Source organism: Rhinopithecus roxellana, chromosome 9, assembly GCF_007565055.1.
Source record: "Rhinopithecus roxellana isolate Shanxi Qingling chromosome 9, ASM756505v1, whole genome shotgun sequence".
Classification (NCBI taxonomy): domain Eukaryota; kingdom Metazoa; phylum Chordata; class Mammalia; order Primates; family Cercopithecidae; genus Rhinopithecus; species Rhinopithecus roxellana.
This window is the reverse complement of record NC_044557.1, coordinates 51,096,588-51,122,097: the sequence shown is the minus strand read 5'-3', so window position 1 is coordinate 51,122,097 and position 25,510 is coordinate 51,096,588. Positions and strand designations below refer to the sequence as shown.

The following is a 25,510-nucleotide window of genomic DNA, read 5'->3' as shown; positions in this document are numbered from 1 at the left end:
AGAAATATATTGAGAATAAGATGCAAAAGTGCAGGGATTTCAACTTGTCACTGGATGATCAATCTCCCTGAATACTATTTAAGTGTTATCAGATAACAGATGTTTACTGTTTGACAGAGCTAAATTTTTAACTGGTGAAATAGATATCAATAATTCTAATATTTCTTATGTGGCTCACAATAGAATCTGTGCTGGTTTCAGTATCTCTAAAATAGTGACCAGGGTATATTAGCCACAGAATACTGAATATAGGCTTTCCTTGTGCTATTGGCATTGTTAGTCACATTTCATGTCAAAGAAATGCTCATATCCTACGGAAGGAATTTTCAAGAGCACATAATATGATAATGCCTATAGCATACTTTATTCCTTCCATGTGTTACTCTTGCAGACCATCACACTTGTAGTCTTTTACTCATCTGAATACTTCAAAAACTCAAAGATTAAGAAAAGTGGTAACCTTGTCTTAGGCAATAATAAACCACTTGCGAATTATTGCTAAGTATATGCTGTAAACGTGTGATTTTGTAACAAAATCAAAGAATATGCTTGCATTACATAATCTTATAGTAGTGTTTCTCTTAGGAATATTACTCTCGGCCGGGCGCGGTGGCTCAAGCCTGTAATCCCAGCACTTTGGGAGGCCGAGACGGGCGGATCACGAGGTCAGGAGATCAAGACCATCCTGGCTAACCCGGTGAAACCCCGTCTCTACTAAAAAAATACAAAAAACTAGCCGGGCGAGGTGGCGGGCGCCTGTAGTCCCAGCTACTCGGGAGGCTGAGGCAGGAGAATGGCGTAAACCCGGGAGGCGGAGCTTGCAGTGAGCTGAGATCCGGCCACTGCACTCAGCCCGGGAGACAGAGCGAGACTCCGTCTCAAAAAAAAAAAAAAAAAAAAAAAAAAAAAGGAATATTACTCTCTAAGGAGCATTATTTTCTTAATTATCTGTTTGTAAACAATACTTACTATAATAATGCCACTATTTGCCAAACACTTTACATGCATTATTTCTAATCCACAGGATGAAATATTAAAGTTTACCATATCATTGATTTTAAAAAGTATATAAATTAAGTACTGGCCTTAAAAAATTATATAACTTCTAAGTGCTTGAGATTGGAATTACATTCAAATCTCTCAGTCCAAAGCCTAAATTTATTTCATTACATCTATTCCCTCACCTTTTTGTAACAATGGTTGAGTATATTAAGTCCTGCAAGTACAACTTTCAACAGAATCATTTATTTTCTTTCCAAATGAATGAAAATGATTTATTTTTTCTTCAACTCAGTACTGATATGTAAGACAGCAGTTTTATGACTCAAAAATATTTCTTGCTGCTTCCCAGTTAAAACTCAATCCGGTTATAATCAAAGCAATTGCCAAAAGTGAGTTGGTGGAGGCCTAGGTACGTACATATAGAGAAATACATATACAGAAGCAAAGATGCCATTTTAAAATGTAGCTCCATCACTTTTCAGAAAGTTTTGCAGATACATTGTTGCCTACAGAAAAAACATTAAATAAGAAGGATGACTGACTAGACTAGTAACAGAGGATCTGGATAGCAAATTAAATGATAGTTATTTGCTAATATTCTTACATACTGGGAAGAGGACATGAGGATTTCCACTTTCAATCAAATATACGAGCAGCTAAACCCAAATTTAAACACAGATGTATATATTGTGGGTACTACAGATCCATTTTTCCAAACAGGACATAAACCAACAAGAAGAACCACTTCTATATGCAAGAAATTTAGCACTAATTGGATCAGTATTAGTTGTATTAATTAATTCAAGGAATTTGCAGCAAGAAAATAACCAATCCTTGCAAATGATTTCAACACCATAAATCTTGTTCTGTGAAAATTAGAGGGAAAGTTCGGAAAACGAAACTCAGTATCAAATCTTGTCAAGAATAAGAAAAAGGGCAGGATATTGCCACTTAAATGTACATAACAATTTCACCAACTGAGGTAACATGGCAATGATGAAAAGTGATGACCAATTACTTTTGGAATTGTTAGTTTGTTAGATATCACAAAACTACTAATTCAATATTGTATGAGCCATAAACAAGCTGTTCCAACTTTTGAACAAACCCCTGCTTCCCTACCCCTGCCACTGCCCATATTGGATCTCTTATACTTGCTGACATAAAACCTCCCATCTGAGTTGCTCCCCTGCTGTCTCCTTCTTCCCTCTTGATCTAATACCTTTCCTGAATCTGGCCTTTTGTCAGATAGTTCTCCGCTGGATTCCTCACCAGGATGCATGCAGCAAACCTCTCTCTAATAGTGCCCGCGTGTAAATTAAAAGAAACATCTTACCAATAAATCATGGTTATTTACTGCTCAGATAGCACCATTTGTAAGTAAATCACATCACGGGGGAGAGTGGCTTTCATAGATTGAGTCTGGTACCCTGATCATAATTTTTCCTTATGTGAAATGCATCCAGGAATCCAAAAGATTTGCTAAAACTCAAATTATTTGTGTTGAAGCATATAAGAAACAATCTTGAAATTTTGGTCGTTTACTGATTTGCTTAGAAAATGCCTGATCTCTAGCTCTTGGTAGTAGTAGTAATTGTTGATGTAAATATAAATATAATAATAATGGTATTTTTTTTAAAAGCTACTTCCCTTTAATGAGTGCCTACCTTGTGCAAGAATAAGAATACAGATAATTAAGCCACATTTTGTATATGAGAAAACCCAGCGTGAGAGAAGTAAAGCTACATTCAGAAAATCTCAAAGAAAACCTAAATGTATCTGGTTCATCAACTGTCTTAATTCTTCTATGATGATAATGAACAAATAGTTAAGGGATGCAGTAGTGCGTGGAAACTGAAACTAGGGTAATTGAAACCAGGGTAACTAAGTAATAAGTGGAGGTAACTCTTCTCTCTATTGACCATATTCCATTTTCGGTCTATCTACAGCAAGTGCCATATATTTCAGGAGAATGCTCTTGCCATTCCCTGTAGTGCTTGATGCTGTGCCCCAAAATAGATGAAACTAACTGCTGATGCAAACAAGATGTACAGCCTAACCCCTTGCTCACCAGCAGAAGTTTTTAATAATGGGTCTCAAACTATATTTTTGAAGGGCACATTGACAAAACATCAGCTGTAGTGATGTTTTAAAAAGTTAAATCAATTTTTTTTTATTTTCTATGTTAGTGCTTCTAATTCTATCATTTTTAAGCATCTTTATGAGGAAACCTGAAAAGTCATTTATTAAGAAAGCAGTAAATTCAATTTAACTAGTCAATGTGAATTCCTCCTTAATTGAATTTGATAAAATGTATAAATAAATACTTTCCTTGGAGAGACAACACAATTGCATGATATAAACATTATATCACCAAGTATGCTTGTGTGCTTGTACAGCAATAGCTCCATTCTTCAGTATTTATTCCCCAAACTACATTTAACTATTGCAATAGGCTTCATTAGACGGCTTTGCTTCCATCCCATTTTCTGCTCTCATTTTCACCTTTTGTTCTACTCCACATATATCTGAGTACCAGTCTTTCTATTTCACTTCCCTAAAACACTTTAATGGCACTGGATTTCCAACTGGATGATTACAACTCCTTACATGGCATAAAAAATCCCCTGAGATTAGGCCCTGGCCAGCTTTTCCAGTTTAATGCACCATGATATAATACATATCAGAGACTATAAGAAGAAACAATGAAAAAAGTTTGGACTCCCACACAATTGATATTTTGCTTCTGTTCCTTTGCTCATGCTCGGTCCTTATGTCCATCTCAGCTACAGTTAAAAGAAAACCTATTCAAAAACGCCAAGCCCAAATTGTCTAACCTAAATTATTAATATTTATGCCTTAAATAATAGGAAATTAATTTATGTACATTAATCCAGAGGCAGAGCACTTTCTTAAGTTGATTGCTCATGACTGCTCTTTTGTGAGAGTGAAAAAGAATGCTTCCTGAAAGGCTCATGCAAACCTTCTGATATGGTTTGACTGTGTACCCACCCAAATCTCATCTTGAATTTTAGATCCCATAATCCCCACATGTTCTAGCAGGGACCCAGTGAGAGGTAATTGAATCACGGAGGTGGGTTTTTCCTGTGTTATTCTCATGATAGTGGAAATATCTCATGAGATCTGATGGTTTTATAAAGGGCAGTTCCCTGCACATGCTCTCTTGCCTGCCACCATGTAAGATGTGCTTTTGTTCCTCCTTCACCTTCCATCATGATTGTGAAGTCTCCCTAGCCATGTGGAACTGTAAGTACTTTATATCTCTTTTTCTTTATCAATTACCAGGTCTTGGATATTTCTTCATAACAGTATGAAAATGAACTAATACACTTTCCTTGAAATTATTTAGTCAGAATTAGGTCACATGTCCTCTTCTAAGTCAATTGTTCACTAGGAAGACAGGGCCCTTACATCATTCAGGACTACCTGTTACTCTGTGTTTAATTATCAAATGATATTGGTGTTCCTTAATGTGGAAAAGCATAATTGGTATCAGGAACTCAATATTTATGCATAGCTTTACTTGTTTAAAATTTTTTTTAATCCATTCCTCTACGAAAATCATTAACATTTTAACAAATAAAACTAATTGAGATTTGCATCTACCTCAAAGGTTAGGTAGATATTGTTTTCACATTCTGTTAAGCATGGATGCAGATCCTCATGGCCCAGCAACCTCTGACCGAAATATGCATCATTGGTAAAAGGGTCAACAACAACAAAAAGCAACGTAAATAAAAAACAAGAATGAGAAACAATGCATAATGTTCAGTAGTACAGAACACATATCCTGTTGGATCCAAAGGCACAGTGAAAAGTCTCTCTCAGCACTGAAGGGGGTTCCTTGGTCACCCAATAGAACAGTCCAAGCTTCTAGCATCTGTGGCTAACTTTGGTCCATTTTCCTTTGTGGCCATATCTGGGAGGGGCATTATGATACTTTCCCCTCCCAAACGAATCAAAGTGTTAGCAATCTCTTTGATTTTGAGGTAAATTTAGGGAATTGGAGATTGCCTTAGGAATTAAATATCTCAGGTTCTAGTCTGTGAGATTTAGATTTATTCATTTCAATGTGGTTATCTTAAAAACTTCAATAGGCTTCCAATATATTTGCTTTGGGTTTATTTGGTTGGCTAGAAATCCATCCAAAGATTATATTTATATGTAGCTTTGAAGTGTAGGAATTTCTGTTGCCTCACAGCAAGCTTTTGTACACTAATCACTCTCTAGTTTACAAAGCGATGGCTTTAAACTGAGATAAATTAAAACCTGGAATATGATTCTGTCCTTTAGCCTGAATCCCAGAGACTTCCTCAGTAGAAATCATTTCTCAAAAATTACTTAGAGATGTTTTTAAGAAACAATGTCTAATCCACTTTCTGAAATAAATTAATTAAATAAGAATTTCAGGGGCTGGCAACAAAGCATAATTAGTCTTTAAAAAGCAATAAGCAACCGAAGTTGAAATCACTGTGTTAACAAGAGGTATTGCAAGTGGTTTAAGAGTTTAGATTTATCTTTTACTTATCTCAGAGGATAAGTAATTTTTCCTTTGAGAATTCTTCTATGTTTCCACCCCAGAATATCAGATCTTAAATGTGTATTACAGACTATTTTCCACAATGCAAACAATCAAATTATCAATCTTGTAGTCGATTTGGATAGCAGTGACAGGGAGAAATGTCATCTATTATTAAAACCATCCTTTTGTTGGTTCCTTGTGTCCTGAACTTGAGCCTATCTTGAAAAATTTTATTGACGGCCATTAGAATTAATCAACACACTGCCACATGCTGATATTTTTCTAACAAGTTCTTTAAGATACTGCTCTTATTTCAAATGTAGAATGTCATAATTTAACCAAATACTGTTTTTTTCTTTTCAGTTTTCTACCCAAGAATGGTAGTCTTTCAGGAATTCAACTCTACACATTAAGGTGTATCAACACCAGAAATCCAGTCCTGGTACAAGATTTTTAAACAATCCTCTCAGTTGTAAATCAGAAAAATTATTAGTTTGGTGCAAAAGTTATTGCCATTAAAAGTAATGGAAAAAATGCAATTACCTTTGCACCAACCATAAATCTGGTTAACTTAAGTAGAAAAGGTTTTTAGTAGATGGATAATTGGTAGTTCACAAAATCTATGAGAATCCTGGGGAGTCGCTGTCAGACAGGCACAAAAGAAGGCAAGCTTCAAGAAGGATCTTGCCCCTGGAACAACCTATGGAATGTGATATTGCTGGTGCCATGACCACTGATTATCTGTGAATTCGGCAACATGTATTTGGGGGATTTCAATTCTTGTTTCCCTTTCCAGTGGTCCTGGTTATGTCCTGCCTTTAACATTTTCTGATGTCATTGCTCTTCTTTTTCCTTAGGAAAAAAAAAAAATGTGTCTGGGAAAGATCTGCTGTAAATAATTAATTGCAGTGATGGTTCTGGGTTACTCTACTTCAGCTGTACCAGTTAAAACATTGAAATACTTTTTCACCAGTTGAGTTAAATAATCACTGTCCAAGCACCATAACTATCCTACCAGCGCCTAAGCTGCTCCAGATCCCATAACGCCCCACTGCTAAATACATGATGGTTCACTGGTCAGGGATCCTTAGGATCCTGTTCTGAAAAGCATTCCCTTGAATGGATCAGAGCTTAGGCTTTACCAAGGGAAAAATATTTTGAATAACACTCCTGCTCTCATTTGATTTAACTTTTGGCATTAGGGGCTTTATATTAGGTTCATAAATTATCCAGGATAACTCAGACTGTGAGTGCTGGCCCAGGATTTGAAATCTAGCAGTCTCATTCCAGAGGCAAAGCCCTTAAAATTGTTTTGATTTATTTCAGACAAGTTTACCACCAATTAAGTGATTTCCTTCATAATGTTCACAAATGAAGAGGTGGGTGGTGTTGGGGAGAACAGAGAAAGGACTCAGGAAGGATCCTAGTGACTCTAAATCAGTCCTATTGTGCACATGCACAGTGTCCAAGGCTGACCCTGCCATGACTGGGTATCCTCAGGACAAGCACACATTTGGCAGCTGTTTTAAAATTCTTACTTATTGAGTTCCATGCTTCATATTTAAACATAAAAGAAACAAATCAATAGTAACAAAAATAACCATCAGCTATTGAATCATCTCAGTTTAAACTAGTGGAGTACCTGAAATTAAGACATGAAAATAAAACAGAAATATACTATTCCATTATAATGAAATCAATAAATGAAATAAATAGTTTTCTTTTTGTATCTTTAATTTCTAGAAGTTGGGTAGGGTAGGGAGGGGATCTCCTTGATTCAAACAAAGAATTAAGCAGTGAAGAATAACAATCTCTCTGACAAGTAGGAAAAGTATCCCACTAACGGGATAATTTTCTTCACAGGAGAATAGGTGGGTCTGATAGTTGTTTTAGATTTACTGCCTTCCTTGGTCTGAAAAGAATATTAGCAATAGAGTTAAAGCCCATTAAGTTATAGGAGAAACTTTAAAAATGGCATGTAGAAGCCTTAAGGCAAAATATGTTTACTTCCTAATGTACTGAGCATAGGAGACATGGTGAATGTAAACTTCTAAGACAGAGGAATTATATCCAACCATATAGGCCTCCCTGAGACTTGGGGTGATGAAAGGCATGCACGGAATATAATAAAAGGAGGATGAATCAGGTTTTTCAAAGAAGGATTATGTAAAGCAATCCAAGGTTTTGTGGAAATGGAGGCAACTGAGAGTGAAAATACGCTGAAAAGCATTTGGAAAAATTGAGAGGGATCGTCAGAATGTATATTTTTATGCAGGTTAAACATATGCCACTCAAACAGGCACATACTGAAAATGTTTATTATATTTTTTAGTACATATCAACAAACTGGTCCACAAATAGGCTCATGTAGAACTACAGAATTTCTATTTTCTCTGGAAGTCCATTTTCTCTGAAAAAGAGGGCCCTGTATTTGGCAACAAATAGGAATAAAATTGGATGGTCCCAGAAATGGAAAAATGTCTAATTTTTAAAGCTTACCAAAATCTACACATGAATGCTTAAATATCTCCAGAAAATAGATTTATAAGAAAATAAGAAAATATTTCAAATCCATTAATATAACATGAGAATCCTTGCAAAAATGTAGTGTTTGCTGATAACACCGGTATAAACCAGCCCATATTTTAAATATGCTGATATCTAAATATTTACAGAAAAGTGATGATGTATTAGTCCATTTTCACTGACAAAGATATACCAGAGACTCAGCAATTTACAAAAGAAAGAAGTTTTCTTTCTTTTCTTTCCAAGAACCGTAATTGGACTTATGGTTCCACATGGCTGGGTAGGCCTCATAATCACGGCAGAAGGCAAGGAGGAGCAAGTCACATCTTACGTGGATAGCAGCAGGCAAAGAGAGAGTCTGTTCAGAGAAACTCTTGTTTTTGAAAGCGTCAGATCTTGTGAGACCCATTCACTATCATGAGAACAGCATGGGAAAAACCCACCCCCATGATTCAGTCATCTCCCACTGGGTCCCTCCCACAACACAAGGGAATTATGGGAGCTAAAAAATGAGATTTGGGTGGGAACAAGAGCCAGACTATATCAGATGATAATAACTTAATAATCAATTTGTGATAACAGCAAAATTAAAGTCATGACCACAATTGCATATATGTGGTTATTTTATCCTGCACTAAAAGGAAGATAATCTATCTGAATTCTAAATACTGTAAATTAAAAATATATATATTTTGCTGTATTTCTAGCACTCTCCAAGAAAGATATAATATCTGTTTCTTGTCATGAACTATCTGGCATTAGTAGAGGTAAATTTAGTTTTGTGGCAAAGTTATATTTCATCAATATTTCCCAGCACTTAGGCAAAACATGCTTGAATACCATGTCTTGCACTGATTTCACTCTTACAAAACAAATGATAATTTGTTTTATCAATATTGCCTTATTAGAGGACTGGCTCAAGATGATGGATGAAGCACACTAACTAGGAAAGTGGGTATTCTGAACAAGTGATGCAAACATTTCCAGTCATGGGAGGCTGTTCGTTTCTCCTAATAGTATAAATAATATGATCACTTGCCTAATTCCAGTGTAAATAAACTTTGCAGCTCTGAAAGAAATAGGGCATAAAATAACCCAAAATATATGGAAAATAAAAAATAAGGCAAGAGTGGCTCTAACAAATACAAAGCTGGCACTGTAAAATGAGCAACACTCAAATAATCAAGAGTCTAGAGACAGACCAAAAATTATATTTTAAAAGCTTGCATCTAAAACCAAAGGTTAAATAATAGATTTTAAAATACATAATATTTGGGAAATTAGTTATATATGATTTGTTGAGGGAGGGATTAATCCATGAATTATATGAAGAGAAGTTTCAGATGATTTAAATAACTACTTGAAAAAAAAGAAAACAAACTATAACACATTATAAAGAAAACCAAGAAGTCATAAAGAGGGAAGGGGAATGATAGCTCTAAATACTTTAAACGAGGGGGTGGTATTTGAAAATATTACAAAACAGACAATAGATGGGCTGAAGAAATTATTTCCAATATATATAAAAGGAAAACTTTTAATACAACTGACATGATAAAATTAATATGAATTGATTAAAAATGGACAAATAAATGAAAACAAATAGATAAGAGCTATAATAGGTCATAGTAGAACTGGAAATGAAAATATCAAATAAATATATGAGATATTCAACAATAATAAGAAAATGTAAATTAAAATGATATATAAACACAAATATAAAAGTCAATTCCTCTTATTCCTGGTAAATATCTATGCCATGGAAGACTTAACAATGAAGTAAGGAACACAGGCATACATGGTATTATAAATAACACATGTTTAAGGAACCATCAGCAAAAGCAGCTGATTCTAAGTTAGGCATGTATATTGCAGTGAAAAGAGGTAACATTTTAAGTGAGAATGATTTGAGGGCAATTCTATAGTCCTAAATAACAAATGATAAGGTGTTTGGGAAAAAGTTAATTGCTGTAACTGCATAGATTGTTATATGAAACTATAGACAAACACCCACAAAGAACTGAAGAAGACTGTTGTATCTCATATGTCAAAATGGTCCTAAGGAAGGAATGAGATTGAGGAAAACACATTAAAGGGCTATATTCAAAGCCCCTCAAATATTTCCTCTTCTATACATAGTCATTCATTAGACAGTGGTATCTTTATCTGTTGTATTAGTCATTTCTCATTCTGCTCATAAAGACATACCCGAGCCTGAGTAATTTATAAAAGAATGAGGCTTAATTGACTCACAGTTCTTCAGGGCTGGGGAGACCTCAGGAAACTTACAATTATGGCAGAAGGGGAAGTAAACATGTCCTTCTTCACATGGTGGCAGTAAGGAGAGGTGCTGAGCGAAGGAGGTGGAAAGTCCCTTATAAAACCATCAGATCCTGTGAGAACTCACTCACTGTAATGAGGTCAGTATGAAGGTAAACACCCCATGATTCAATTATCTCTCACCCGGTCCCTCTCATGACACGTGGGGATTAGGGGAACTATAATTCAAGATGAGATTTGGGTGGGGATACAACCAAACCATATCTTCTGTGTTGCATTAACCTCTATGAACTTCTAAAATGCATGGGAAATACTGTGTTCTTAGGCCTATGATACCACCCCCTCTACTGCTTTTAGAGAGAATGATCATTAGCCTCCCTAATATTCTCAGAAGAGTTAACACAAAGTACCACTGTTTTAAAGATAGTAATAGTTTTAATATTTTTATACTTCTATTATACTCAGAAATACTTTATAAAACCTTTATTATAGCATTTTCACATTACTTGGCACATATTAGAAAATGAATACATATTTCTTTTTTTTTTTTTTTTTTGAGACAGAGTCTCGCCCTGTCGCCCAGGCTGGAGTGCAGTGGCCGATCTCGGCTCACTGCAAGCTCCGCCTCCCGGGTTTACGCCATTCTCCTGCCTCAGCCTCCCGAGTAGCTGGGACTACAGGCACCAGCCACCTCGCCCGGCTAGCTTTTTGTATTTTTTAGTAGAGACGGGGTTTCACCGTGTTAGCCAGGATGGTCTCGAACTCCTGACCTCGTGATCCGCCCGTCTTGGCCTCCCAAAGTGCTGGGATTACAGGCTTGAGCCACCGCGCCCGGCCTGAATACATATTTCTTAAATGAACATCTCAATACATTATATTACATATGGCATATTCCTCAAATATTGTTCCCTTTCCTCTTCTCCAGAGTAGCAGCAAGACTATTATTTTCACTACTGGCAAAAAATATATACTGTGCCAATATCACAAGCATACAAGCAGCTATGTATCTGCCTAACATTTCAATTCATCTATGATTACTTGCTTTTGCAACTTTAAAATATATAATGCAAAAGCTGTACTAATGGAAGTAGAGAGCAGAATGGTGCTCACCTAAGATTACTTATTATCATGTTAAAAGGACTCTATAGTCATATTTGCCTAGTTCAAAGCATATATTTAATTTTATGTTATTGTATTTTGAGTAAAAAAACATTAAGCAAAGTGCTTTTGAGCTGTCAATCTATGCTTAGCAGGCAAAGTGGGGACACAATGTTAAAACAATATCATTTTACTTTAATTCAATTACTTAATTTGGTGCTTTAGAGACTTTACTTAAATGGAAATAATGTCTCACCTTGCTTTGCTTCATTTTGGTAGTAATAAAAATAACAGAGACTTTTCTTTGTCCAGAGTGAAAGATAGTGTAAAATACCCATTTTCTTTTAAAAACCAGCAGAAAAAGAGCCATAAAATTTAAAAATTTCTAAAACTTGACCAAATGGATGAGTTTAATTATCTTAAACTTAAAACGATTTGTTAAAAAATAAGAATTTATGTTTTCTTTTTATGTATGGATAATTGCCCTCTAACTAGAAAAATAAAACACGGGTATTTTACAATCTCAACTATTCTGAAAACAAAACACACATCTATGAAGAAGGTAGATGTTTATCATCAAGGCATTGACTGTACAGTTAAAAGCAGATAAAAGAACAGCAATAATTGTGCTAACCTTTCTCACCACTTATTCTTTTATGTGGGGGCAGGGTTGTGTGTGGTATATTTGAGGAAGGCAGAGAAGAGAATAAGGGGAGAATGCAAATCGTGACAAACCAAATCGTGACAAACAAGATAAAAATAGAAAAGTGTCAGGATAAGATGGTTCATGTTTGGGATTCAAATTTCTGAATTTAAATTGCAGATAGACCTGAATATATGTCAAGTTGAACTATCCTGCCTCTTTTTATTCCCCAGTCCCCTCATCTATACATGTATTATGATAAGAACTGAAGCCAATTACTTGATATTTAGCAATGCTTTGTATTGTCAGGAATCTTCTTATTTTATTTCACTAAGCAGTTTGTAATGCTTTAAGGCAATTCTGATTTTAAATAGTCCGTAGTGTAGCATGCTCATAAAATATTCAATGTGGATGATTGTTATGCCCTATCAAAAAATTTCCATAAAAATAAGCATGTACCTTATAAATTATTGTTACTATTATTTTATTTTTAAACTAGAAGTTGATTGGACTCTCTTCTCCATTCAGACTGGTCATTTACTCAAGTAAGTGTATTACATATTGTGCTCCCTGGATACTGGCCTTTGGATAGTGTTTTTTTAATTCACTATTTTCTAAATAGCCAATGTGCAATTCAGTCTTTTCACTAATATTCACATTTGTTTTCTCCAATTTTGATTATCTGTCTCTCTTCCATTTGTATATTCAAATCTGCTCTGTTTTGAAGCCTAGAAGAAGTCTCATTTCATGAACATTCTCTGACTGTGACTGTTCAGGGTGGTTTTCTCTCTCTCTTCTCAGGCATAGTTCTTAAGATTTTAACCACTCATCTTGGCATTTAACTTTCACTAGTCTGTTGCACATCCTATATTGGTCCCTTAGTACTTTTATATTTCTGTCATTTGGTTGTCACTGACTTTTTTTGTGTAAGCCAGACTATTATTCTGCCCAAACCACAATTTCTTTGGGGAAACCAACCATGGTTTATAGTTGTTTTGCAACTCCCAAAGCCTACTCCTGATTACAGACTAGGTGCCTTATAAAAAAAGTATACTCATGTTGAATAAAATACAATGACTAATAATAATTTAGGGCGTATGTCTACTTTCAAATCCTGATCTTTATTTCTCTAGTAAGGAATTAAGATGACTTGATCACATCTTATCTAATTGGCAGCACAGATGGACTGTTTCTGGAGGAAGAATATTACCAAAAGAGCAAGAAACATTACCTAGTCACAGTATGACCTATGTTTGAGTCCAGTCAGAGCAAACTATTTCTCTCGCTTTCTCCTAAATAGGGGACTGTTGTGTCTCTGCTTACTGGAACATCCACTTAGTAATATTCTACTCTCTGTAGAGCTAACATGCCTAAAAACAATCTCTTGATCCCAGTCACAAATTACTCCACTTTCAATCTTTTAGATTCCAGTAAATGACATGCTCATATTTATAATTCCTCTGTCCTAAGCCTTAGGAGTCATCACACAGTCCTAACATCAAAAACCTCTAAATAAATCTTCAAAATGTTAAGTAGAACCACTTGAAATTCTCTTTTTATAAATAAAAAATAGTTAAATGCTAGCCATGTCATGGTTTACCCTGATGCATCTAGAATCAGACTTCCCATCACCTTCAATATTCCCAAGCTAGTCCCAGACATCATCATCTCTTAGAAAAAAATATTAACTGCTTTATTGGGATATAATTCACGTACAACACTGTTTACCCATTTGGAAGTGAACAATTTATTGTTTTTCATTATATTCACAGAGTTGGGCAATCATCACTGGAATCTAATTTGGAATGTTTTTGTCACCCCCAAAAGAAACACATACAATTTACTGGTCACTCTTCATTCCTCTCCTCCCTCTTCCTCATGCCTAGCAACCACTAATCTACTTTCTGCTACAGATTTGCCTATTCTGTGCATTTCATATCAGTGAAATCATCTTTTGTTTCTAGCTTCTTTCACTTAGCAAAAAGTTTTCAAGGTTATCTAGGTTATTTCATGCATCAGAATTTCATTCCTTTTTATTGCTGAATATTCAAGAATATGTATATACCACTTTAATTTATCCCTTCATTGGTTAATGAACTTTTTAGTTGTTTCTGCCTTTTGGCTATTATGAATAATGCTCGTACAAACTTTAATTCATGTACAAGATTTTGCATGTACATATATTTTCATTTCTCTTGGATATAGACCTAGGAGTAGAAATTCTCCGTAATATAGTAAATACATGTTGAACTTATTGGGCAACTGTCACGTTGTTTTCAAAGTGGCTGTACCACTTCACATTTCCATAAGCTTTGTATGAGAGCACCATTTTTTTCACATCTTTGATAACACTTATTATTGTCTATATTTTATATTTTTTCACCATAGCAGGTATGAAATCTTATCTCACTGCTGTTCTGATTTTCATCTTCCTAATAACTAGTGATAGTGAGTACCTTTTTCTGTGCTTATCAGCCATGCTTCTTTGGAGAAAGGCCTATTGCAGCCCTTCATTAATTTTTAATTACACAGTTGTTGTTCCTTTTACATGCTGGGTATAAAGTCGTTGTCAAAGAAATTATCTGCAATTTTCTTACATTCTGTGGATTCACATCACTTTCTTGACAGCGCCATTTGCAGCACAAAAGTTTTTGATCTTTATGGAGGCCAAATTATTTTATTTCATTTCATTTTTTGGTTGGGCTTTTTGAAAAGGGTTTGCTTCACCCAAGGTCACGAAGATTTACTTCTAAATTTTCTTCTAAGAGTTGTAAAGTTTTAGTTCTTACAGTTAAGTCTATAATCTCTATGACCCATTTAGAGTTAATTTTTGTGCAAAGTGTGGATCCAACTTCAGTCTTCCATTATCCCATTATCCCAGCATCATTTGTTGAAAAGATTATTCTTTCCCCCATTGAATTATCTCAGCAACATGTCAAAAAAAATCAACTAGCCATAAAAATAAGGTTTTATTGCTGGACATTCAATTATATTCCATTGTTACATATGTCTACCCTTTTTTTGCCAATACCATACACCTTTGTAGTAAGTTTTAAAATTGGGAAATGTAGGTCTGTCTGCTTTGTTTTCTTTCAAGATTATTCTGGCAACTTTGAAACTCCTGTGTTTCCATACGAATTTTAGGATTAGCCTGTGGCTTTCTGAAAATAACCAAGCTGGGGTTTTTATAGGGACTGCATTGAATCTGTGGGTCAATTTGGGATCTGCCATCATTATCTTTTACATGGACTTTTTAATGCCCTCCCAAATGATCTCACTTCAGTCCTTGTCCCCCAAATCTCTTTTGCATATAGAACCCAAGTGATTATTTGAAAACTTAAGTCAGATCATCTCATCATCTCACTCCTCTGCTTACAAATCTCCAATGTCTTTCTGTTTCATTCAGAATTAAATCTAAAGTCCTTACCAAGGTTCTATGGTCTCACATTTACTTTTCCCCTGCTATTACTCTGATTCCATCTTTTACAATGGCCCCTTTCACTCACTCATTTCAACTACACCTAACTTATCATCAATCATCCCATGCATGATCCACTTCAGATAATGTTATACTCTCTTTATTCACTCTACCTATATTGTTCTATCTATAGACCTTTCACTTCCTTCAGGTCTCAGGTATAATGTCATATTATTGGACCCATGATCTTATACCTAGAGGCATGCCCATTTGATAGTCCTTAGTAAGTGGAAAAAAACATACATTTACTTAATACCTACCATGTGTCTGATACAATGTTAAGTACTCTAAAAGTGTTTGTTAATCCTTCAGAGATAAATAATTAAGGCTTTATACAGTTTAATTTTTCTATCATTCCTACATGGAGGAAATATAAAGTGAACATTCAAACTGAGATCTGCCTTGATCCCCTAATTTAAAAGATCATTTCTCCATCAACTTTAGTTTCTGATCTTTTTCTTCAGAGCACTTACCACTGCCTAATGTATCACATATACCATATAATATTATATATATTTTCTAAGTATAATCTTCTCCCAATATAATGTAAGTTTCATGAAAACAAGAATTTGGTTATGTTCAGTATTTTATTCTCGGTTCTTAGAAGAGTGCCTGTCACATATGAAATATTCAATAAATGTCTGTTAAAAGATTAAGTATATATCTTAAAATATCTAATGGCTACAGATAAAATGGCCAAATTTAGCCAAATTATCCATTAGATAATGGTACATGCAAATAACACATAATTAAAACTTTTCTTGTCCTTTTATGTTCAATATTTCATATTATTCAATCAGTATGTGTACTATAAAGGACATGCCAAATGATTTTGGAGGCAGACTAACATAACTCATTCTTAATTGAATGACCCTTTTTAAAATCTTATTTTCAACAAGTCAAAAATACTAATGTCTTGTAATCATTACCAGTCCTGGCAAGCAATAAAATTTAGATAGCCATGATCTAAAATCAGATAATCACTGACATCTTATAAATAGCATTTTAAACTAAAAAGCCAAAAAGGATTTAACTTGTTCACAATTCTATTTTTAACTCTGTGTGATGTGGAACGTGCCGCTGGACAAGTCATTTATCTTTTCTAACATTAGGTTGTGTTTCCTTAAAACAAAGCTAATACAACTTGGTGCTATGTATAGTTTCTTGTGCATTTGGCAGTGTTGAGAAAGGTGACATAATTCTAAACACAGGTTCATTTTTTACTTGAGAATTGCCACTCCAATGAAAACAATTCCTGTGGGGGAAAGCTTTCAATGCTAGTAGAAAGAGGTTGTTTCTAGATCTAGGCCACTTCAAAAGGCAAGGAAGAGAAGTTATGAAATACTCATTTTTTGGTAATTATTTTCCTACAGAATAGAACTCTAAAATTACATTGCTGAGTCAGAGGGGTTATGCTTTAAAATAAAAAATAACATTGTCAGAGCTTATTCTAGAAAGAATGTAACACTTTACACCCCCTCTAATGACATTTAAGAGTGATCATTTGTCCACATGAAAAATCCTATAATTATATGGATTGATTTGATCCTTTCTTCTAATCAAATTATGTTTTTTGTAGTAATAGTATGTTTCTTGCTGATATTTTAAATTGGTAATTATTTTTTCTAAATTGTTGGTATTCATTGTTTCATATGAATGCAAAATCATCTTACCTATTTTGTATCTAACCAGTTAGCTGGAAGTCCATAGGAAGTGCCAAAATGCTGAATAGAGCTGTATTAAATTCCACGAACATTTTGGAAAAGGTGACATTTTGTTAATCAAAGGATAAATTATATGTCTATATTTATTTGTTTTATATTATTTAATACAATTTTTATAGTTGTTTTAATATAGACTGACTGTGGTTGAGTGACTCTTCTACTTATTTTTTAAAATAGTATATTATCATGGTAAGAACACGTAACATGAGATGTACCCTCAACACAAATTTTTAAGTATACAATATTGATGACTATAGGTAGAATGTTGTACAGCAGATCTATAGAACTTATTCATCTTGTATAACTGAAACTTTATGCCTATGGATTAGTAGGTTCCCTTTTCCCATGCCTCAACCCCTTGTAACCACCATTCCACTTTTGAATTCTATAAATTTGACCATTTTAGATACCTCGTATGAGTGGTCAGGTTTGGGTATTCTGTGACAGGCTTATTTCATGTAGCATAATGTTCTAAGGCTCATCTATCCTATTACACATTGCAGAATTTCCTTTTTAAGGCTGAACAGCATTCCATTTTATGTACATATTTTAATTCATTTATCTGTAAATAATTTCCCAGATATTAGCTATTATACATAATGCTGCAATTAACATGGTACTGCTAATATCTCTTTGAGATCCCAATTTAAATTCCTTTAGAAAATATCTAGAAGTGGGACGCTAGATCAAATGGTCTACTGTTAATTGTTTAAGGGACATCCATACTGTTTTCCATAGTGGCTACACCAATTTGTGCTCCCAACAACAGGCTGCAAAAAGTCCAGTTTCTCCACATCCTTGTCAACACTTTTCTTTGGTGTTTTTTAAATATAAGCAATGCTAATAGGTATGAGGTAATATTTCATTGTGGTTTTGATTTGCATTTTCCTGATGATTAGTGGCATTGGACATTTTACAAATGCACGTGTTTTAAATTGGGTTATTATTTTTAGCTATTGAATTGGAATATTGTCTTATATATTTTGGAGATTAACCCTTTATCAGATGCACGGTTTCCAATATTTTCTCCCATTCTATAGGTTGCCTTTGCACTGGTGATTGGTTCCTTTGCTGTGCAAACGTTTTCTAGTTTGATGTAGTCCCACTGGTTTATTTTTGTTTTTGTTGCCTGTGCTTTTGGTGTCACATCCATGAAGTCATTGCCAAGACAAATGTGAAAATATTTTCCTGTATGTATTCTTCTAAGAGTTTTACATTACAATTCTTGCATTTATGTCTTTAGTCCATTTTTAGTTGATTATTAAGTACAGTGCAAGACAAGGGTCCAATTTTATTCTTGAATGTGGATATCCAATTTTTCAATGCTATTTTTGTAGAGATTAAATTAGTAAAACAACTCCATTTACAACAGCACTAAAAAAAAAATACTTAGAATAAACATAGCTAAGAAGGTAAAAGACTTGTTTACTGAAAACTACAAAACACCAAATAAAGAAATTAAAGAACACAAACAAATGAAAAGACATCTCATATTCACAGATTGGAAGACAATATTATAAAAATGTCCCTATTTCCCAATGAGACCTATAGATTCAATAAAATTTATATTAAAATCCTAAAGGTTTTTTTTTTTCAGAAATAGACAAAACAATTTTATATTTCATATGGAACCATAAAAGATTACAAATAACCAAATCAATCTGGAGAAAGAAGGATGAAGTTGGAAACATCATACCATCTGCTTTCAAAATACCTTACAAAGTTACAGTAATCAAAACAGTATGGTATTGCATAAAGGCAATCATATAGAGTAATAGAACACAATACAAAATACAGAAATAAATCCATGTATATATGACCAACTGATATTCAACAAAGGTGCCATGAACACTCTTATTTTCAACTATTATCATTTCCATTTCTAACTGTATATACTATTTCTATATACATTTCTAACTGTATTTAGATACACTTTTCTAACTGTAATACTATTTAACTAGAGAAGCTATTACATTTTGCATTTCTATCTTGACATTTGACATTTTAATATTAAAATATTAGTACAAGTTATTAAATTATATTAATCATTTAGCTAGTAATTATATAAATATTCTTGTTTGTGTATGTAATTATAATAAGCAAACATAGATATTTGGTTCCTTTTTCTAAGTTTATCCTTAATAGTTTATATTATTGTCTTGCATTATCTAAAATCTCCTAAGTGGTACCAGTGGATGAGGTCACACATTTTTGTCCTAATCTAGATTTTACCACTTAGTAGATGTTTCTATTTGTTTCTGGTAAATCATTTGGTCACACTTAAGTACTTTTTGTGTATTTTCCTTTTACTCAGAATTTTTCTGAGGATTTGCTACTAAGCTCTAGATAATGTATTACACCTGTGTTTCTATAATTCTACTTCACCTTCCTTATTTTGTTTTTTAGAAAATTATTTCATTGTTCATACATAAAACAGATTCAATCAATGTAATTTTACAAATATTATAAATGTGCTTTTTTTAAAAAAAAATTGCTGGTATTCTGGCAGTGCAATAATGTTTCATTATTAATTTAATTTGCACTTTTATGACCATTATATTATTTACTAATGTTTCCCTTTTATTTTTTCATCAAAAATGAATGCAATTCTCTAGTCATCAAGATCTATTTCTCATGGATATTTTTACGTAAATTAAACATACAAATATCAACACTTAGTATTGCAGAATAGTTGGGTTCCAAGATGTGCTCTAATAGTGGTTAGACATGTGTCCTCAAGTAAATTATTTCTTCTTTCTAAGGTTCTGATTTTTAATCTACAAAATAAGAAGCTTGAGTAAGATCATGGGATTTGGACAGAATTGGGTCTGAATTCTGGCTCCAACACTTACAAATTTCTGTGTATTTGTGCAAGTTACTTATGCTTTATAAGCTTTTGTTGCCTTCTCTATTAAATGGGTTTAATAAACAACTAAAATTTTCATTAAGATGAAATGAAATGATGCAGAAAAACACTTTCATATAGTAAATAATCACTACTTTAGCTATTAAATTAAGGTAAAGATTTCTATGAAAGTACCCAAATATAGAACTCTATGAATACATATGTCCAAATGTGTTCCAAGCATGTTACTATGTGGTTTCACATCTGTCAGGATATTTTTTGAAGATAATTATTTTTAGGCCAGTTTTTGCTGTCCAAAAAGTTAGTATGTGTCATGGGCTGAATGACTGTGTCCCTCAAAAATTCATAAGTTGAAATCCTAACCTCCAATGTGACGGTATTAGTAGGTTTCTTTTGGCAAGTAATTAGGTGCTGAGGGTCGAGCTCTCACAAATTAGTACCCTTATAAGAGCTTGCTCTCTATTCTCAGCCATGTGAGAATACAAGGAGAAGACAGCTATTTTTGCAAACCAGGGATGTACCCTCACTAGACACCAGATCAGACAAGGACTTGATCTTGGACTTCTTACCCTCCAAAACTATGGGAAAATAAACGTTTGTTGTTTAGGCCACCCAGCCCATGGTAATGCACTGAAGCAATGTGAACTGAGAGCTCATCTAAACTATATTTCCTTTATAGTCACAATCTACAGTAAGTGATAGAACACACTGCTGAATCTTTGAACTGAAAAGTTCATCTCTGCTTTTATTTGATGTTATAATCCTTCATATTGCATAATTTTTAAATTTGCTAATCAATATAATTAAATATTAGCCTATTAAATTTTTATCACAGAAAGTACAATTCTTCCTGCAAGAAATCTATTTCTCTTTTATCAACATAGTCTGAGTAAATCCAAGGCCTGAAAAAATACAGACATAGGATCTTGAATATATTTTCCAAAAGCATATCAGGAAAGTATTTAGCAACAGAATTCAGTGTTCCTTTGCAAGAGAAATTGAAAACTTCAACTCAAATTTAACTTCTCATATAAGGTAACTATAAGTAATTTTTGAGGATTTCATTTATGCAGACATTTTAAAAATAATAGATGAAAGTTTTGTCTTGCAAGACATAATGAATTTCATTCATTTCTTTGAAGCTTTGGAATGGTTTCTATACCAATATTCCAATCTAATAACCTTGATTCAGTTCCTATGATAGCCTAAGAAAATAGAATCTGTGTGATACTTAAACTATATATATAAACTTACAAGGAATGCTATGCTTTCGGAAAAGATGGTCATTGTAAACTTTCTCAGTAAATTCACTGATACGTTTATCTACAGATGTTTCTAAGCCTTGTTCTATTAACTCTTGGTGGGCATTTATCTAATATAGTTTACAAAAGTTAATTTTGATTACCGGTTTGTCTAACTTTTTGCTTTATCTTTGAAATGTGCTAAATTCTACTTACCTCCCTCTGTGTTAACAGACAGCACACAGCTTACCCTATGACATTTGTTAAGTTCCTGGAAATTTGTAACTAAACTATCAGCTGTTTTTAAAAACAATGTTGTCAGAGGATTGTGAAAGTGCATTAATTAAAAAACTAAGAGCTGAATTCATGTACATATGTCCTTATAATACTATTCAAAAACCATATTAAAACTTAGACGCAATAGTGTATACCTTCTTTATACACATATATTTTCATTTCTAAATGTACTGCATAATTATTTTTGAGTGGAAGGTTTCTAAATGTTAAGGACAAAAGAATAATCACAAAAAGCATATTTATTTTATGTTCTAATCCAGAAATCATTACTTTTTTTTTGAGAACTCCTCAGAAAACCTTGCATTTGTGCCAGTTGTATGACTCAGTGTAGCACTTGGTAGTTGCTATAACAAACTAAAATCTTGGTTGCTTAATTCAACAAATGTTTATTTGTCACTTACACAAAGTCCAATACAGATGTTTCCAGCTAAGCTATTTTTCTGAGCAATTCAATCCAAGAAAAGAATTCCAAGGTCTAGGTTGTCATCATCATATGATTCTGCTATTTTGGAGTACTTCACTTCCAGACAGTGAGTGAGATCATAGAAAAATCATATATTTCATGGCCAGGCAATAATATGTTCCCTCTATGCTGTTAACCAGAGCCAGTTACATGGCTCCAACCTAACTGCAAGAGAGGCTGGGAAGTTTTATGTGCCAGTACAGAACTGATGAAGTCAAAAGTGGGAGTTGTTCAGTCTCTAATCTCTTCCATACAAGGTGTACCAGTCTAGAACCCTTTTGGGTATGTAAAGAGTGGCAATGAAAATGAAAATCTTCAGTAACAGTTTGTTATACTAAAGTTGTCTTTATTAGGATCTTGGTTTAAGGAATTGTATCTTAAATGTGGTATTTTTTATCATTTGTGCCTAACTCTGTAAATTTTATCAAATTTCTTAGGAAACACATTTTATTTTATTACAGCCATCCTAAAAATTGAGTAAAAATCAAAATTTAGCAATCCACCAGAATTTGATATCAGAAATACCCAAGAAAAACACTATTGCACCGTAACAGACAGATGAAGTGCACAGTAAATATTCACCATTATGATTATATTCCAGTGGTTATGCTTCATATTGGAAGTAGCTGTCATGTATATGTTGATGGGGCACATTATTGCCTACATTCTGATTTTCTTTTTTTATAAATTATTTTGTAAGGAATTTTTTAGGGGATTAGTTTTGCCAAATAATATAATCAACCAAAAGAGAGAAATATATATACTATAAAAGCCTAGTTGGAATTACCAGTAGCTGTAACACGGAATTCATCAGATGCAAACTGTTGTAGCTTCTAACAATTAAGCAACGTTTTGCAATACAAATATTAAAATTCACCAGGAAATATGTGACAACAAGTTTATAAAATTATATTTGTACAGGCATAGACTTGGGTTCTATCTAAAAATATTGAAGTTTAAGGTTTACACAGAAAGTTGGCCTGACATTTTATATAAACTTATCCTAAAAATACACATTTTTTTTTTCATATAACATTTGGTTGTTTTGAACTTGATATCTGACTAATATTGTTTGCTAAACCAGTTAGGCTTTCTGGCCTGAATTGGCAATTTCCTATAAGCTATCATTTATTGTAATTTTCTTTCATCTACAGATAATTAGAATTTTGGAGCATACAAAGTATTTGCTAAGTGAAGATACACAACCTATAACTTTATATAGCTGTCATCTAAAGTCCTTGCTGGAAAACCAATTACATTTAAGGCATTGTAATTACAAGAGTGTAAAATCAAAATCTGTGAATGTTAAGAATTAAAACTGAACTAATTATTGGTCTCAAAATGTTTCATGTTTAGGTAAGTGAGAGATGCATCAAGGGCTTGTGATAATGCCTTAAAAAAATTCTGCCTAGCAGCACTCCAAAACATGTTACTTGCAGTTAGGGTCAACAATACATTTCAATATTACCTAAGTGATCAGTGGCATCACCACTAAACTAATACCTCTATAATTCTGGGTCAGTTGAAGTATCGTTGGTCATTAACCATCATTTTCAGAAAAGTCCACTTTTCAATAACATTTGCTTTTTTTCTTGAGAGAAAAATATGAGCCAATAATTAAACCCACAACTTCCAATTTAAAAATATGTAAGCTCAGCCTTTATTTATTACTGGAAGAATTCATCCAACCAAATACTTGATACAGTCGTAATTTTTAAAAGTACATACAAAGTATGTAGAATAAAAAGTTATAATCTAACTACTGTAATAAACAATATCACTTAAGTATTAATTAAAACTAATGAAAGTAACAGAAATGTAAGGTAGGCAGAAAAAGGGAGAAAATAATCACATGAGTTTACTCAGGTAAAGGAAGCTACTACCACAGTTATACGCAAAGTTGACATTGCTCATCCTGGGACCCAAAAAAAGTGGAAAATACCATGGCTTATACCATCTATAAAAAGGAAGCATAGTTTACATACAGAAATAAATTTGTTCTAGATATCTAGTGAAAATTTGCCATATATGAGGTGATTGAACCTAAATTATTAACAACTTTGCCACATAAAAGTTTGAGAATTTTAATAATTATTGATAGGTAAGAGCATCAGAAAAAAGGCCACTTATCTGTGGACAAATAAAGTACTATGTAACAAAAAAGCTATGACTAGATTGACTGATTTTCAATGTCATCATTGTTTATAACAGCATAGACTCTTTTCTACCTATCATAATCTTCTAAGAACTCAATCTTGAAGACAGTGTTTATGGTGACTCTAAAACAGAAAATCAACCCAGAGTTTCTGAAGAAATTTGGAAATCAGTGGATTGTGAACAAATACTATAAAGTTATAAAGTATTTACTATTTATCCAGTGAGGAACCAGAAATAATGATAGAAAACTAGCATTTAATGGGAAACATCAGCGTATACATTTAAGAACCTCAGAAAAACTACAAGTAGGATAAACTAAAAGATATCTACAACAGGACCCATCACAAATTGTCAAGAAACAAAAACAAAATCTTGAAAGCAGCACTAGAAAAGTGACAAATCATATGTAACAAACCTGCATGTTATGCACATGTACCCTAGAACTTAAAGTATAATAATAATAATAATAATAATAATAATAATAATAAAGAAAAGTGACAAATCATCCACAAATGATAGTCAATGGTATTAACAGCAATTTCTCGTTAGAAACTGTAGTGGCCAGAAGGAGGAGGAATAACATGCTCAAAGTGCTGAAAGAAAAAGACTATCAGCCAAGAATTCTAAATCTAACAAAACTAATCTTCAAACATGAAAAAGAAATAAAGAAATTTCCAGATAAAGAAAGACTGAGAGAACTTGTCACCTGCAGAGTTGCTGTACGAGAAATAAGATCTTCAGACTGAAAAGGAAGGACAGTATGTGGTAATTCAGTTCCACATGAAAAATAAAGAGCATGAGCAGAGGTAATTACATAGGCAAGTAAAAAACACAGTATAACTATATATTGTAACTCTTTTCAATCACAAGAAAGAACATAGGTGACTCAAACAGCAAGTGGGGAATGGTAGAATTGACCTAGGAAACCAAATCTTACACTTGAGTTCAAGGATTCTTAGCTATCAATGTAATGAATCCTAGTCAAAGAAAAATATGATTCCTTCCTAAATACATGTGAACATTGAAAGCCATTATTAAATATTATTTAGCCAAAAATCTAGCCAAAATTTATACAATTATGGCTAAAATATATGGAATAAAATAACTACCTAAGGATAATGGATTAGAAAGATGATTGAGTTATCAGCTAAACTGTTAGTAAAGTATAGTCATTGTAATATGGATCCTGGAG

The 25,510-nt window shown here is 33.4% G+C and overlaps 1 protein-coding gene across 2 annotated transcripts in view; it reads right to left on the bottom strand.

The window, feature by feature from the left end:
• CNBD1 (cyclic nucleotide binding domain containing 1) overlaps positions 1-25,510 on the bottom strand; it is a 581,166-nt gene that overhangs the window by 43,341 nt on the left and 512,315 nt on the right. Inside the window, exon 11 of one of the 2 annotated variants that reach the window (XM_030937987.1) lies at positions 16,858-16,881. The exons of the other annotated variant lie outside the window; for it this stretch is intronic. Within the exon in view, the coding sequence (XP_030793847.1) occupies positions 16,874-16,881 (8 nt within the window). The 3' untranslated portion in view covers positions 16,858-16,873. Of the gene's footprint in view, positions 1-16,857; positions 16,882-25,510 lie in introns of those variants that run through there. 2 annotated transcript variants of the gene reach the window in all.